Raw genomic sequence first — 16,199 nt, 5'->3', positions numbered from 1 at the left:
TACCGGTATTTGTTATTTTGTCCTTTCTGATGTAGGCTACCCATTTTTTAAAGTGGCTGCTGAATCATGTGCCTCACATGCAATTGGGCATATCTAATACACAGGGAAGAGCTGTCATCATGATAACAGAACAAGTCATTTACTATTCTAAACATGACAGACTTCTGCCTGCAGCTGATTCCTTGGGAAATCAGCATTTTGAAAGTGGGGCTTCTGGCCTCCTTACTAACCATCCCAGGATGGTGTTAAGGGCCAGTCACCAACCTCCAGGGCAAGGCTGTGCAATTAACATAGGATGGGCATATCATACCTGTCACATCCTAGAATAGCTTGGATGATAGACTCTATTCTCTGTGGAAAATGCAGTTTGATATGCCAAGAAAACATTTCTTTTTAATGATAAATCTTAAAAACAGGAGGCAGGGTGGTGGTGCATCCTGTTGAGCACACAATTTCTCTCTGTCCTACCAAATAAAATCAAAAGAAAAAATTGTCCACCAGGAGTGGTGGATTCGTAATGCTGGCACAGAGCCCCAAAGATAGTGGCAAAAAGAAAAGAAGGAAAAAGAATTAAAAAATAGTGGCCCAGGAGTTGGCATAGTAGGCAGAGTGCTCATCTTGCAATTGTGAGGTCCAGGGTTTGATCCCTGGCATTGCAAGGGCCAGAGTGATGCTCTGGCATCACCACCACCACCACCACCACCACCATCATCATCACTGTCATTTCTCTCTCCTCTAATAAAGGACAAAGATAAAAAAGAGTTAAAATAACAATTCTATAAGAAACATCCACAAGACACAACAAGAACCATGAAACAGAAAGCCACAATTCAGAAATGAATGAACTATCTTACAGTCAGCTTTTTTGTCACTTAAAGAAAAAAGAGAACAAGTAATGGAAACATATTGATTTGCTATGTGCATGATTATAAAATGTGCCTATTCCACTTTAAAACTCACATTATTTCTAACAATAATGGTAGGTTAAAAAAAATCAAGAAAACCACCAACCTAACAGAACACCAGATAACACAAGGGAGCATCTGTAACACTGACCTAACAGAGGATGCATTTTTGGATACACACACCACTTTGGTAGACAACGTCCAATCTGTACCATTCCAGCCCCTAAGGCATGGGCAGTTGCCAGGTTCACAGGGTGGCCACAGAGCTGTTCTTGGGTATGTATTTGTGCTCTTTCAGGATTTCCTTCCAGCAGTGAAACAAATTAAATCTATGTGGGTAATTGTTTCCAGCATATGCTATTATGTCTTAATTTGTCTTAATGATTTGGCCATGGGTGGGTACCTCTGCATCTATTCCAGGACCCAGCTGGTAAGAAAAAGTGTCATGGTAATGAGATTCTTGGAAACATCTTAAATAAATACTTCCCCAAAGCAGTCAGCTGGCTTCTGCCTGCTGGGATACAGCAACTACCTTGTAGTTACTTTCAGGAAGAGCTTTCTTTTCCATTTTTTAAAGCTGTGTAAATCTTACAATCCTCCTGGATGTATCGGAAACTAATTCAGATGAACAAGCACACCTCTCTAAATTTTGAGGGCTATGTCTCCACTCATAAGGGGCAGAGTTAGCCCCCAAGTTAGGTTTTCTGGGATCATTTATGATGTAGTGATTAGGATGGAGTGGAGGCCATCATTAGGGAGAATCTGCAGGAAAACAGCCTAATCTTTGATTAATTTTATTCTTTCTTTACTTTATTTATTTTTTACACCAGAGCACTGCTCAGTTCCAGTTTATGGTGGTGCAGTGCTTCCTCCAATGCAGGCAGGGGAAGTCTTTTTGCAGAACCATTATGCTGTCTCCCTAGGCCTAGCCTAATCTTTGAAAACCTCTATAATAGGCACATCAGCTGTCTGAATGGTCTAAACATCTCACTCACCCACCCACCCTAACCATGAAGGTAATTACAATAAAATTGAGAGAGGTGATAGTAGATACAGTGTGTCTGTCAAGTGATGGCTACATGCAGGCCATCATCTGATCCTCTCTGTAACCCTATGATGCAGACATTGTCATGCCCACTCCTGCAGAGGAGACAGCTGTGGCTGACAGAGACTAAGTAGAGGTTACTCCGGGGTGATGAATTGTGGAGCTGGGATCCCAACCCGGGTTTGACTGCGAAGGCCATACTCTCAACCCTTGTACAACACTGGCTCCACCATGTGCTACAAAATCCCATGGCAATGCCATACAATAAAACTTCCTATAGCGATGGAAATGCTCTGTGTATGTGCTGTCACTGGCGGGTGGGGAGGGGATCATGGGCTCTACGTGATCACACATGTGATGGGTGTGACCAAGGAGCTGAATTTTAATGAACCTCCCTTTAAATGGCCATATGTGGATAACAGCGACCATACTGGATAGCACAATTTCTAGACCTCCCCAGAGTGTCCAGCACTTAGTGGGCACTCAATAATGTTCAGCAAGCATATTCTAGCTTGCTGGGAAATTATGCGATGCAGTCACATCTGCCATGTTGTCTTCTCAGGCTACTGCTAGTTCCCGTGAGAGTTGGGACATTCTCAGAGTGCCTGTTCCGCCATGTTATGCCCTCAGGGCATTGTCTATATCCCCACTATATCCAGAGTGCTTTGGTTACTCCTCCCCCCTCCCATTCTCACGAGAGTTATCATCCTATCCTGGAGTGCTATGGTTACTCCTCCCCCTTCCCATTCTCGTGAAAGCTGCTCCTATAAAAGCCTTTCTTCTTCCGCACCTCTCTCTCTTGCCAGCGCTTCACTCCGGTGTTCAGACGCAGGAAAGGTTACTGCGTGAGGCAGCCATTTTCGCTACCTCCACATGGCCCAACCTGCTTCTCTAATACCCAACTCTGAGGTGCCAGCGCAAATAAAGATTTGTGTTTCCTCTTCGCTCCGGACCCCCTATCTCTTCTCCGGGGCCCGCGCACAACAACATCTGGCTCAACAACACTAGCTAATTCCACAACAAAGCTAGTGCAGCCTGTTCACTGCACCTCATGGACTCAGCCCAAGACAACCATCACTGCCTTCTGCTCTATATTCCCACCACTGCGATGGCTACGCTGCATCTCTGGGTCTTGGGTGCCCCATGCAGGCACTCTCTTAGTGCCGTACTTGATGCTCCCCATGTTATGCTTCACATAACAAAACCGTTCTCTGTAAGCTGAGTCTGTTTCTAAGATCTACTTGTGTTTCAGAGACCAGGAACTCAGCAAGCAGACCCTTTAGAAACCAGTAGTGCAGGCTGGTTTGCTTTGGTTTCAAAGGCAGCCACCCAAACTTCTTACCCACAATAGACATCCACTGGAGAATATATCTAGCACCCCAGTGTTTGCCAGCCTTTTTTCTTTAATTATTAGGTACTCCCCTCCTACTTATCTGTGTGTGTATGTGCACATGTGTGTGGGCGTGAGAGAGAGAGAGAGTGAGAGTGAAAGAGAACACAGGCCCAAGGCTTCCTCTAATGTAGTGGGGGCTGGGCTCAAACATGGTTGGTGGTGCTGTGGCCTCTCTCTTGCTCTCTAAAAAAAAAAAAAAAAAAAAAAAAAAACCATTTCTTGATCACCAGGTCAGTCGATTAGGCTCCTTGTTTCCACCAACCCCCTGGCCCATCTCCAGGAAGACTTGTAACTTGATATATAACTTGTTATTTGTCACCAGGGCTACTGTTGGGACTCAGTGCCTGCACTATGAATCCACTATTACCCCTCCTTTTTCTTTTCTTTTCTATTTTATTTGATAGGACAGAGAGAAATTGAGAGGGGAGGGGCAGGTAAGAGGGAGAGGAACCAGAGGCCTTGCACATGGTTATGAGTGCAATTAACTGGGTGTACCAGTGCCCATGTGCTGATTCTCAGATTCTTGCTAGTTAATTTTCACTCACCCATACCTGCATTCAGAGTGGATCAAGCCCAGTCTCCCCACCTATGCACAATCTCACTCACTGCCGGAGTGGGGGATGGATCATCTGGCCTTGCCCTGCCAAGGCAAATGTAGGTGGGACTCAAAGTCCAATCAATCTGGGAGCTTTTTTCCTAGCAATATTAAGTGCTCATTTTAAGTCAATAATTTTATATGGCTCCTGAAAGGTGTTATAAATATCTAAATGGCCCTTGGCAGAAAAAAAGATTTCCTACCCCTGATCTGAGTTAAGTCTGTTTTTAACATGTGTCATTGATTTTCTTTTCCCCCCTTTAACAAGTCCACTTACCAATGAGACTACAATTACCTCCTAAAACCATGGATGGTTTTAAGGCTGGGATGTGACCCAAATACAGGAACATAATTCCAAACTGTCCTTGGAAGTCAGGGGCATCTACTAATTCGTTATTTTAAGAGTCCGCATTTTTATTTATTTATTTTTTTAACTTCAGGAGGTGGTTTGAGTTCTGGCTGGGGTTCTGGCTCCTGGCCAGGGAAGTAATAATCTATCAGAACTTTTTCTAAAAACACTCCAAAGGAAGCCATTGCCACAAACAATAGCAGGTTTTAAAAATAAACACCCTAGAGAGCTCCGTGAAAGAGCTCCCTGATGAAGCTACCACCCACTGGAAATGAAGTTTTTGTGGCAAGCTTTTTCCACCTTGCCATTAAGGTGTCGAGATCAACTCTACCACTGGAAAATGTTCTGGTCTGGGATTTGATGGCACTTCGCAAGTTTGAATGGACATAATATCCAAGAACTCTACTGCCTCACAGGAATCAAGGGCCTCTTATATGCAGAGAGGCCACAGGTGGAGAGAGGAATGAGCTTAGGCTTTGGCTCAAACCCAGGCTCCTCTCCCTAGACTCAGTCTACAACTCTTTCTAGTGTCTACATCCTAAAGACAGTAACAGTGACAGGCAAAGCAGAACCATCCCATCTTGTGTGGTTGCTGTGAGGATCAAATGTAGCTCTCACTCCTGGTACCGAGACGGCAACATGCACTTGGTAAGCAGCCTCATTGTTATGGAACAAAATGACTGGTGGTGGGGGGGTGTAGATGGCCAAGTGGATATTCAAATAGACTATCCTGCCTGAGGCTCCAAAGTCCCAGGTTCAACCACTGCATTACCATGAACCAGAGCTGAGCAGTGCTCTGGTTAAAAAAAAAGGGGGGGGGGTGGGCAGTAGTGAAGTGGGTTAAGTGCACATGGCGCAAAGTGCAAGGACCAGTGTTAAGGATCCCAGTTCGAGCCCCTGGCTCTCCACCTGCAGGGGAGTCCCTTCACAAGCGGTGAAGCAGGTCTGTAGGTGTCTATCTTTCTCTCCCCTTCTCTGTCTTCCTCATCTCTCTCCATTTCTCTCTTTCAACAATGATATCAATAGCAAAGATAATAATAACCACAACAATGATAAAAACAACCAGGGTAACAAAAGGGAAAAAATGGCCTTCAGGAGCAGTGGATTCATGGTGTAGGCACCGAGCCCCAGCAATAATCCTGGAGGCAAAAAAAAAAAAAAAAAAAAAAACCTGATGTGAAGTGTGTTGCTGATTGGAAGGCATTAAGACACTCATCCCTCCAAACCCTCTGAAACCCTGAATTCTTTCCTCACATGAGCACTAAGGAGATCTTAAAAACAAAACAAAACAAATCCCCATAAATCAGCCTTTTCACATTTTGATATAATCCTCCAATGGCATTTAAGGTAAAATGGAAAATCTTTCTCCCAGCTCATGAGGCCCTGCAGAAGGCGGCCTTGCCTACCTCCCAGCCTAGCTCGAGCTATCTGCCAGCTCCATCTCCCTCCTCTGGCCTCTTCTGGAGCTCTTCCTTCCACCTGGTTCACTTGTCTCCAAGTCCTCTGAGTCTCCATGCTAAATTTGTGTCTTCTGTTTTCCTCACCTAGTATTTGTTCATATCATGACTTGTACTTTCTATGAATGGACTTATTATTTCATGTCTGTCTTTCTCATTAAATTGTAACCTTCATAATGACAGAGAGAACCAGGGCATCAATCCAACACACTCAATATTTCCACCCTTTAAAGAGTTGTTTATTTCTGAGGTAATAGGGAGAGAGAGAGAGAGAGAAAATGAACAAGGGTATGGCAAAGTCCAATGCTCTAGCCATTACACCACCTTCTAGTTTACTGCAATTTCCTCTTTCAATGGGTTATACATGAACTTTAAAAAAACAACAGAGGCTTCCCCCTCACCCCCTTCATCCTTCCCTTCCTAACTGCCATAAGAGTTATTGCTCTACCCTCTACAAAGCTTCCCTGTGATAGTGTGTTCACTCAACTGGGTGCACTACCACTTGGTCCCTCCCTCACATCCCGAAGTGGATCAGCAGCTAAGCAAAAGAGCAGGCCTCTTAAGTAAGGGCCCCTGGGAAACCTGTAAACGATCTCCTTCTTGGGAGCAGTTGGATATCACTGTTGGTGCTCTGACTGTCATGGCAAAGAGGAATGCAGGAGATGGTGACCTCCCTGAACAGTTATGACAGCCTCCTGGGAGGAGCTCAGGGAGAGTACCCTCTGTGAGAGACAGGAGACACTGTTTCATCACTGTGCTGCTTGTATGGGAAGCTCAAGTTATTGTAATCTAAGAGCAAGAAATGATGAAATATTGGGGCCAGGTCCGCATCTGCAGGGGGAAAGCTTCATGAGTGTCGAAGTAGTGCTGTGGGTGTTTTTCTCTCTCTCTCTCTCTTTTTCTTTCTCCACCCCTTTCCCTCTGTTTCTCTCTCTCTCTTATACTAGATGATCTTACATATGGATGGAACTTAAGAAGCAAAGAAAGAAAGGGGTGAGAGAGAGCATCATGGCTATGCAGAAAGACTTTCATGTTTGGGGCAAGAAAGATGCTTCAGTCACTGGCACCACTTTAAGTCTGAGCTAAGCAGGTGTTCTGGTAAAAATAAACAAACAAATAAATAAATTACAACAGAGTCAAGGACTCTAAAGGAAAGAGGTATGAGGGGGTTGAGAGAGCACTGAGAGAACCCAGTGCATGATGGTGGAGGACTTCAGTTGGTCATGGGAAGCAATTATAGAAGCTAGATCTTCCACCATCTGCATCCCATAATGATCCTGGGTCCATGCTCTCAGAGGGATAAAGAATAGGAAAGCTTTGTGGTCCAGGAGATGGCACAGTGGATAAAACACTGGACTCTCAAGCATCAGGTCCCAAGTTCAATCCCCGGCAGCACATGTACCAGAGTAATCTATGGTTCTTTCTTTCTCTCCTCTTATCTTTCTCACTAATAAATAAAATCTTAAACAAAAAACAGGAAAGTTTCCAATGGAGAGGATGGGATACAGAACTCTGATGGTGGAATAGTGTGGGATTGTACCCCTCTTATCCTACAGTCTTATAGATCATTATTAAATCAATAAAAAAAGAAATTGTGGCAAGTACCTTATAAATAAATAAAGTGACTGAAAAAAGGAAAAGAAAGAAAGGAAAAGAAAGAAAGAAAGAAAGAAAGAAAGAAAGAAAGAAAGAAAGAAAGAAAGAAAGAAAATGTAACCCAAATCAACTCACTGGTGGTGAGACCTGGCCCAGCATTTTCCAGACTTGTAACTCTGAGTCACATTCATAAGCCATTTCCTCTGCTGTTTTCTGGGCAGTCTGCTATAAACACAGCTGACAAAGTCTAAATGAAACAGGCCCCAGGCACAGACACTGTGGGCCTGGCACACGTGTGACTCTCCAGATGTAAGTTATGGGTAAGATTTTGTCTCTGAAAATACTTTGGTTTATGTCTATGGTACCTTCTCTCTCAATCTCTGTTTGAAAGCATAGGACAGACACTATCATTTTATCCCCTACATGATTCTATATAAACATAAAAATAAAGATTTTTCTTCTATAGTTATAAGCCATTATCACCTCTAACAAAACTATCAATAATTTTGACACCATCTAATAGTCAATCTATATTCAGATTTCCCTGATTAACATGAGCACAGGAAGAGGGATTCATTCATTTATTTTCAGATAGATGGGGGTTGGGGGAAAACAGAGAGAGAGAGAGAGAGAGAGAGAGAACAGCAGGTATCAGAGCATTAGAGCTTCATTTAGTGTGGTAGAGGACCAGGCTCAAATCTGGGATGCACAGATGGCAAAGCAGTGTATTCTCCAAGTGAACTATTTGACTGGCTTTGATTTTTTCCTTTAAATCAAGTATTATTATTATTATTATTATTTTTTTATGTCCGTAGAGTCTTTTATGATGGAAGTTTTTTTTAACTTATTCATCAGGCAAGAGATATTTCTTAGATTTATTTATTTTTTAAATTATTTATTTAGTTTTATATTATGAAATTACATGTTGACAAAGGATTTGAATCCACACCATTCCCATAACCAGAGTTCTGAATCCTCAGTCTCCCCACTGCAATCCATCACAGTTCCCCTAAGGTTGTAGACAAGGGCCAACCATCATCTCTACAACTATCTGTCCACATTTATACATAGTTGCCCCCCTTTTTTTTCTGATTCAATCCTCTCTTCCCCTCCAAGCCACTCATGACAATATAAACACCTCCATATGTCCCTTTCCTTTCCCCCCTCTCTCTTTGGGTGCTGATGGAGCTGGAGTTCACAGCCCTCTTATCTTTATCCTATCACTTCTCCCCTGCTGGGGGTATGGATCAAGGTTGTTTTTGGGGTGCAGAAGGTAGAAGTGCAAGAGAGTTTCTTTAATGCAGATGAACAGATCATGAGTCTTGGGTCTCAATTTTTACTGTCTCTACCTCTAATCTGTGTGTCCTTAGGGTAAACATTCAATTTCTCCCTGGTTCTGAACAAGCACTTCCTTTGGCCTAATAAAAAAGTAGGAGAATGAGCTGCAGAACACTAAAGGCTTTTGAAGACCTGCTCCTTTGGAGTTCCCCCCACAGTCACAGGCCCGGGAGGGGATGGCTCTGGGAGTACCTAGGCTTGGGGAGGGGGGTAGGAAGACTTGCTCCTTTTATGAAAGAGAGCCCAGAGCACTGCCCAGACCTAACCACTGTTAATGGTTTGGCTTTGATCCCAACTTAAACAACATATGTAGATATTAATAACATTTGGATTTATATAACATTCTCTTGTGCGATTTGTTTTATCCTTTTGCTTTATACTGTCAGGAACATATGCATATGTTGTTATACATGTTTCTAAAATTAGATTTTAAACTGGTAGAATAGAATCCTAATTTATAGGAATAACATGGATTTGATTTACTTATTATTAATCAGCATTACAAGAAAATGTTACCATGAACATGCTTATGTCTAAGTCTTTTTTTTTTTTTATTTTAAATATACCAGAACACTACTTGGCTCTGGTTTATGGTGGTGTGGGGGAGTGAACCTGGGACTTTGGAGTCTCAGGCATGAGAGTCTCTTTGCATAGCCATTATGCTATCTACCCCACTGATGCCTAAGTCTTTAAGCATATCTCTGATTATTTCTTTATGATGAATCCAAGTAGGATTACTAAGTAGAAGAAGAGAACATGCTCAAAAAAATATTGTACCAATTTATATAGTAACAGAGCCCACTTTCCTATACTTTGCCAACACCAGTGTTTTTACTTTTTCCTTCTATTCTGGTAATTTAAAGTGTGAAGATGGCATCATTATTTCCATCCTTCTTTGTTCAGGCCCTTCGAATCTATGACCATTTTATTTCTGTTTTTTTTTTTTTTTTTGCCTCCAGGGTTTTTGCTGGGGCTTGGAGCCAGTACTACAAATCTATTGCTCCTAGTGGGCTTCCCCCCCACTATTTTATTGGATAGGACAGAGAGAAATTGAGAAGGGAGGGGAAGACAGACAGAGAGAGAGAGAGAGAGAGAAAGAGACACCTGCAGACGCAACCCCCCTGCAGCTGGGGAGCTGGAGCTCAAACCTAGTCCTTGCACTGAATTCATAGTGATCTCTCTCTCTCTCTCTTGCCTGTTTAGCTGCTGGGAGTTTTACTAAACTTAAAAATTACTAAAATTACTAAACTTGTGCTACAGCTTCAGAAATCAGCTGGGCTATGCAAGTGGAATGCTGAGGGTAGCAAATTATTTTCTTAGATTATTTGCAAGGCTGATCAGTATACAACCAGTATATTCACACAGTATCTACCTTTTCTTCTTGACCTGGTTTCTGTTTTTTAATTTTTTAAAAAAGTTAATAAATTTACTTTATTTGCCAAGACAGAAACTGAGAGGGATGGAAGATTGAGAGGGAGAGAGACACCTGCAATACTGCTTCACTGCTCTTGAAGCTTTTTCCTGGCAGGTGTGGACCAGGGGCTTGAGCCTGGGTCACTGCACATTTTAATATGTGCACTTAACCAGGTGTTCCACTACCTGGTCCCTCTGAATCTGGCTTCTGTATGAATTTTGACTTGCTGGCTAATTTGGATCAACCTTTTAAGACACAAGATTTTTCATTTAATTATATTTTTTATGGGGGGGGGCAGCGAGGAGACAGAGAGTGAAAGAAAAGGAGAGAAAGAGTATGAGAATATAATCAGAGCACTGATCTGGCATATGCAGTAACAGGAATCAAACCCAAATCTTCAGGCATGCAAGTCTACCCACCTGATCATCCCTCAAAATACAGTGTGTATGTACAACTCTGAGCATTTTTCTTGTCCTAAGATTCTACAATGTCCCCCCCAAAAAACATAAAAAAGATGAAGGATTTTTGATCTGGCAAACGCTGGAAGTGCTAACTATCGATACAATCAATGTCTACAAGGGTCAGCAGGTAATAAAAATGAGTGGAGTATATGAAGCATTAGGCTATATGGAATGGCAGGGGCTGTGACATCTTCACATGCATTTTCTCCAACTAAATGGAGATGTCCCTCAGCTTTCTCTAGAATACCATTTTTATTTGCTTGTTGTTTTTACTGCCACCAGGGTGATTGTTGGGGCTTGGTTCTAGCACTACTAACTCACTGTTCCCGAAGGCCATTCCCTGCTCCCTTTTTCTTAAAAAAAATTCTATGTTATTGGATAGGACAGAGAGAAGTTGAGGGAGAGAGAGAGAGAGAGACCTGCAGACCTACTTCACCACTTGTGAAGTGTCCCCCCTGCAGGTGGGGAGTGGGGGCTTGAACCTGAGCCCTTGTGCATGGTAACCTGTGTGTTAACCATGTGTACTATTGACTGGCACCCTCTAGAATACTGTTGATGTATTAGGGGTATAGTGTTTCCTAATCTTACTTATCTTCAGAGGAAGTCAGAAATCTGTATACATGCCTGAAATCTTTCAAATTTTAAACAGTTATGATAGTTTAAAGTTAAACAAACAAATGTAATATGGTACAAACTTCTGTCTGTTGATTTAAGCTTCAGGCCCTAACTGGAGCCTGGCATTTCAAACATAATTAAATATATAAATAAGGGTAGAGGAAACAGCGTAACGGTTATGCTCATTTCAGGAATAAGCATACTCAGGAACACCAAGAACATTTAAGAACAAGGCACCCAAGGGATCTGTTTTGACTGGAGTTTGGTACTTGCAAAGCCCAGTAGCTGAATCTACAATTTTCCATGACATGAAGCTGCTGAATGCAGTGGACCTTAGCACCTACCTCTCTTCTGACAACTACAATCCAGTACATTACATGGATGAGTCCTAGGTTTCTTCAATGGCAGTGGAGAAAAAACTCCCCCAAATAATACATGGCAAGACTCATAGTTACTTGGTTACATTTGCAAGCAGAGAACTTTGTTGACTGTTATCTCACACTACTAGAGTTGAGGTAAGTACAAAAAACTACAGAAAAGTTTACCAAAACCAGACAAAGGAATTTTTTTTTTTGTAAACTACATTCATGTTTATTTGTTAGAGCACTGCTCAGTTCTGGCTTATAGTGGCATGGGGGATTGAATCTGGAACTTTGGAGCCTCAAGCATGAAAGCCTTTTGCATAACTTAATTATACTACCCCCCATATTAATCTCTTTTAAAAATTAATTTGTTTTTATTAGAGCACTGCTCAACTCAGTTTACAGTAGTGGCAGGGGTTGAACCTAGGATTTCACAGCCTCAGGTATGAGAGGTGTTTGCATGATCATGATGCTGTCTCCCCAGCCCTAAACCATGTTAATCTCTAGCTACAAAACTGCTTTTTCTATAATGTAATCATCAGTAAAGAAAATTATATTCTCAAATTCCGCAGTCATGTGTTCAGATTTTAAAATGCCAGGCAATGGTATTGGTGTAAACCCACAGCACTTGGCACTGGTCTTTGAGGAAATTACCAGGGCAGGTAGTAAGTTCTGTAACAAGTTATGAATTTTGTGGAGCAGTGGAAATGGGAGAAGGGGAAAAGGAACCCTGAACATAGTTGCTGAGAAAGTGGGGGAAGAATACAGTTGAGTAAACTACAGGCATCATCAGAATGATAATCATGTTTCACACATGGACACTAACATTTGAGTTAAAAGAAAAAAAAAGTGTGTGTACATAGTTTTTATTTTCTTTTTTTCTCCTTCTTCTGTGCTCTGGCCAGAGTTTGATTTGTGATGTTTGAGAATAACTGTATCTTGCCCTAAGATGTCTTATATTGATAGCTGGTCAAAAGAAGATTTGAGTTGTGGTGGATGGCTACAGGCAGAGCAATGCCACTTGGTAAGGACTGAAGTACGTCCTTTCAAGCAATGCACACTTTCCATGTGAGCAGCACTGGGGGTGGAGGGAGAAGAGAGAGTGATCAGATGCATTTAGATTTTTCCATAATTAGAAAAGAACAACTTAAGTATGGTTCTTTAAATAATCATAGAGAACATCAGTTTTCTCAAGGTACCTGTAATCATGCTGGATATAATTAATGGCAAAATGATGAGTTTCAGCATCCTCATTAAAATTTCTCCAGGAAAGGCAAAGTAGAATTTATCCAGAGTAGACAGCTTGCTATATTCTCGAACCAAGACTCCAACGGTGATCCCTAAGAAAAACAAGGATGGAAAGAGGAACAGCATTGAGTTCTGTATATATTTCCATGGAAGAATGCCTCTCAAAAATAAAATCTTAATAGCAAGAAAAAGTTTAGATAAAATTTCCCATGCACCTACAAATTACACCCAAAATATACACATTATAATTTTTATTTTATTCATTTATTGAATAGAGACAGACAGAAATTGAGAGAGAAAGGGGATATAGAGAGGGAGAGAGAAAGAGAATGCCTGCAGTGCTACTTCCCCACTTGTTAATCTTTCCCTCCAGGTGGGGACCAGAGACTTGAACTTGGGTCCCCGTGCATCATAACATGTACTCTCAAACTGGTATGCCATGGCCTGGCTCCTATTTTTTAAATTTGATTTATTTTATTGGGTACTGCAGAGAGAAATTTAGAGAAAAGGGGGAGAGAGGGAGAGGGAGAGAGTAAGGGAGAGAGAGAAAGAGGCAGACACCTGTAACACTTGCTTCACCGCTCAAGAAGCTTCCCCCTGGCAGGTGGGGAGAGGGGCTTGAATCCAGGTCCTTGTGCACTGTCACATGTGTGCTCATCTAGGAGTGCCACCACCGGCCTCAAAATATCCATATTTGAAAAGACAATGAGTAGTGAATTAACTTCTTTAGCAGATATACTTCACATAAGAGCTTTTGCTATTGTTTCCCTCTTTAATCATACTTACTATAATGACAGACCATCAAAGAATAATGAGAAAGAAAAATGTCATTTTTAGTCAAAACCAAAATAACTAGTTTTCACACACCCACTTTTCCACCTTTCTTTCTTTCTTTCTTTCTTTCTTTCTTTCTTTCTTTCTTTCTCTCTCTCTCTCTTTCTATCTCTCTTTTTGCCTCCAGGGTATCGACGGGGCTCTATGCCTGTGCTATGATGCCTGCACTACAAATCCACTGCCCCTGGAGGCCATCATTTTCCCCCATTGTTGTTGTTGTTATTGTTATTGCTGTTATTATTGTCATTGTTGGATAGGACAGAGAAAAATCAAGAGAAGAGGGGAAAATAGAGAGGGGGAGAGAAAGGTAAGACACCTGCAGACCTACTTCACCACCTGTGAAGTGACCCTCCTGCAAATGGGGAGCTGGGGGCTTGAACCGGGATCCTTGAACCAGTCCTTGTACTTTGTACTATGTGTGCTTAACCCAGTGCACTACCACCCAGCCTCCCCTCTTTTTTCTTTTTTTATTATTATTGATTTAATAATGACCAACAAGATTGTGGGATAAGAGGGGTACAATTCCATACAATTCTGCATTTTTTTTTTTTTTGCAGAGCACTGCTCAACTCTACATTGAAATTGGATTTCCAGAGCCTCTGGCAAGAGTCTATTTGCATAACCATTATGCTATCTAACCCCACCCCAATTCCATACAATTCCCTCCACCAGAGTACAGTATCCCACCCCCTCCATTGCAAGGTTCTGTATTCTTTATCTCTCAGGAAATATGGACCAAAGATATTTATGGACTGGAGAAGGTGGGAGGTCTGGTTTCTCTGTAATTGCTTTTCTGCTGGACATGGGCATTGGTAGATTGATCCACATACCCCCAGCCTGTTCCTATCTTTCCCTAGTGGGGTAGGGTTTTGGGGAGGTGGGGTTCCAGTACACATTGGAGAGGTCATCTGCCCAGGGAAATCAGGATAGAGTCACAACTTGGTGGCTGAAAAGTATTAGGATACAAAGCATAACAAATTGTTTAATAATTAGGAACCAAAAGGTAAGAATATAGCAGATGTGATTTGGGGGTCTTCATGTTAGAAGAAGCTAGGAAGTCTATTTTATGTATATTCCAAGGGGCCCAAAACTTTATTATATTTTGCCCAAGCCCTACAGGTAACATGCAGGTGGGCTGAAGGTATTGTCTTGGAAGATGGATTCAGAGTTGGGAATAGGACTAGAAGCTAAATCAGGGCAGAGAGTATCTCCCAAATATGAAAAATGAATATAAAATACCATTAATTGTAAACCCCATTCATCTGACCTAAAGCTAAATCAGGGCAGAGAGTATCTCCCAAATATGAAAAAATAATATAAAATACCATTAATTGTAAACCCCATTCATCTGACCTAGATCCCATGTCTATTCATATTTAGCATACGATCTTGTGTAACCTCTGTATCCCTGTCTTTTTTTTTTTTTTTTGCCTCCAGGGTTATTGCTGGGGTTCGGTGCCAGCACTATGAATCCACTGCTCTCAGAGGCCATTTTCCCCATTTTGTTGCCCTTCTTGTGGTTGTTACTGATGTTACAGCTGTTGTTGCTGTTGAACAGGACAGAGAGACATCGAGAGAGGAGGGGAAGACAAAGAGGAGGAAAGATAGACACCTGAGACCTGCTTCACCACTTGCGAAGCAACCCCCACTCCCTGCAGGTGGGGAGCTGGGGGCTCGAACCGGGATCCTTACGCTGGTCCTTGTGCTTTGTGCTTAACCCGCTGCACCACTGCCCAGCCCCACTCTGTATCCCTGTCGGTCTGAGCTCACATCCCATGGTAACAGCTAGGAACATTCAAGGCTGCACTTATTTCAGGACCAGTCAAACCTCAAGTGGCAGAGTATGCTGACCCAGCCTTCTTTCGGAGAATGGAGGCAGTTTCTACCACTGTTGTTCTACACTGAGGGCAAAGTCCTGTTGAGGCCCACCAGAGGGCTTGTGATATGATATATGAGATATGGGTTCCTGATGAGATGATCAGTGATGGTGGAGAGAGGGATCTGTTAGAGGTCTAGCCCATCATATCTCTGTGGGAATTCCAGGATTCCCTGTCTAAGGCTCCGGATGATAGGTGTGAAAAGTAATCTCCAGGAACTGCATAGAATCATATACTCCTACTGTCAGCTCAGCATATGTAGACCTTGCTGACGATGGGGTTAAGTTTGGCCTCTAAGTCAAAAGGAAAAATCTAACCTTGTTTTTTCAATGTACTATTATTAGAAAATATTCCCTTGTGGAAGACACTAAGCAGAACCTGGACTAGAGTTGGTGTACTGCACCAAAGTAATAGACTCAGGTGGGGGTAGGGTTCAGGTCCTGGAACATGATGGCAGAGGAGGACCTAGTGGGGTTTGTATTGTTATGTGGAAATGTTGTACATGTACAAACAATTGTATTTTACTGTTGACTATAAGCTATTAACCCCCAAATAAAGAAATGAAAAAAAAAGAAAGAAAATATTCCCTTGTGCATAAGAACTAGCTAACATAAAGGAGGGAAGAGCAAGCTAAATGACACTTTTGCTTCTATGTGATGACTGTGATAATTAAAAATCACAGAATTTAAACATTTCTTCTTGGGGCTGGG

The 16,199-nt window shown here is 42.1% G+C and overlaps 1 protein-coding gene across 1 annotated transcript in view; it reads right to left on the bottom strand.

The window, feature by feature from the left end:
* The window catches only part of SLC1A1 (solute carrier family 1 member 1), a 106,291-nt gene that overhangs the window by 38,568 nt on the left and 51,524 nt on the right, over positions 1-16,199 (bottom strand). Inside the window, exon 2 of the mRNA XM_060199788.1 lies at positions 12,730-12,870. Coding sequence (XP_060055771.1) covers positions 12,730-12,870 — 141 coding nt within the window. The remainder of the gene's footprint in view (positions 1-12,729; positions 12,871-16,199) is intronic.

This window comes from Erinaceus europaeus, chromosome 10 (genome assembly GCF_950295315.1).
Source record: "Erinaceus europaeus chromosome 10, mEriEur2.1, whole genome shotgun sequence".
Lineage (NCBI taxonomy): Eukaryota > Metazoa > Chordata > Mammalia > Eulipotyphla > Erinaceidae > Erinaceus > Erinaceus europaeus.
The sequence above is the reverse complement of the archived record's forward strand: the minus strand, read 5'-3'. Positions and strand labels throughout refer to the sequence as shown.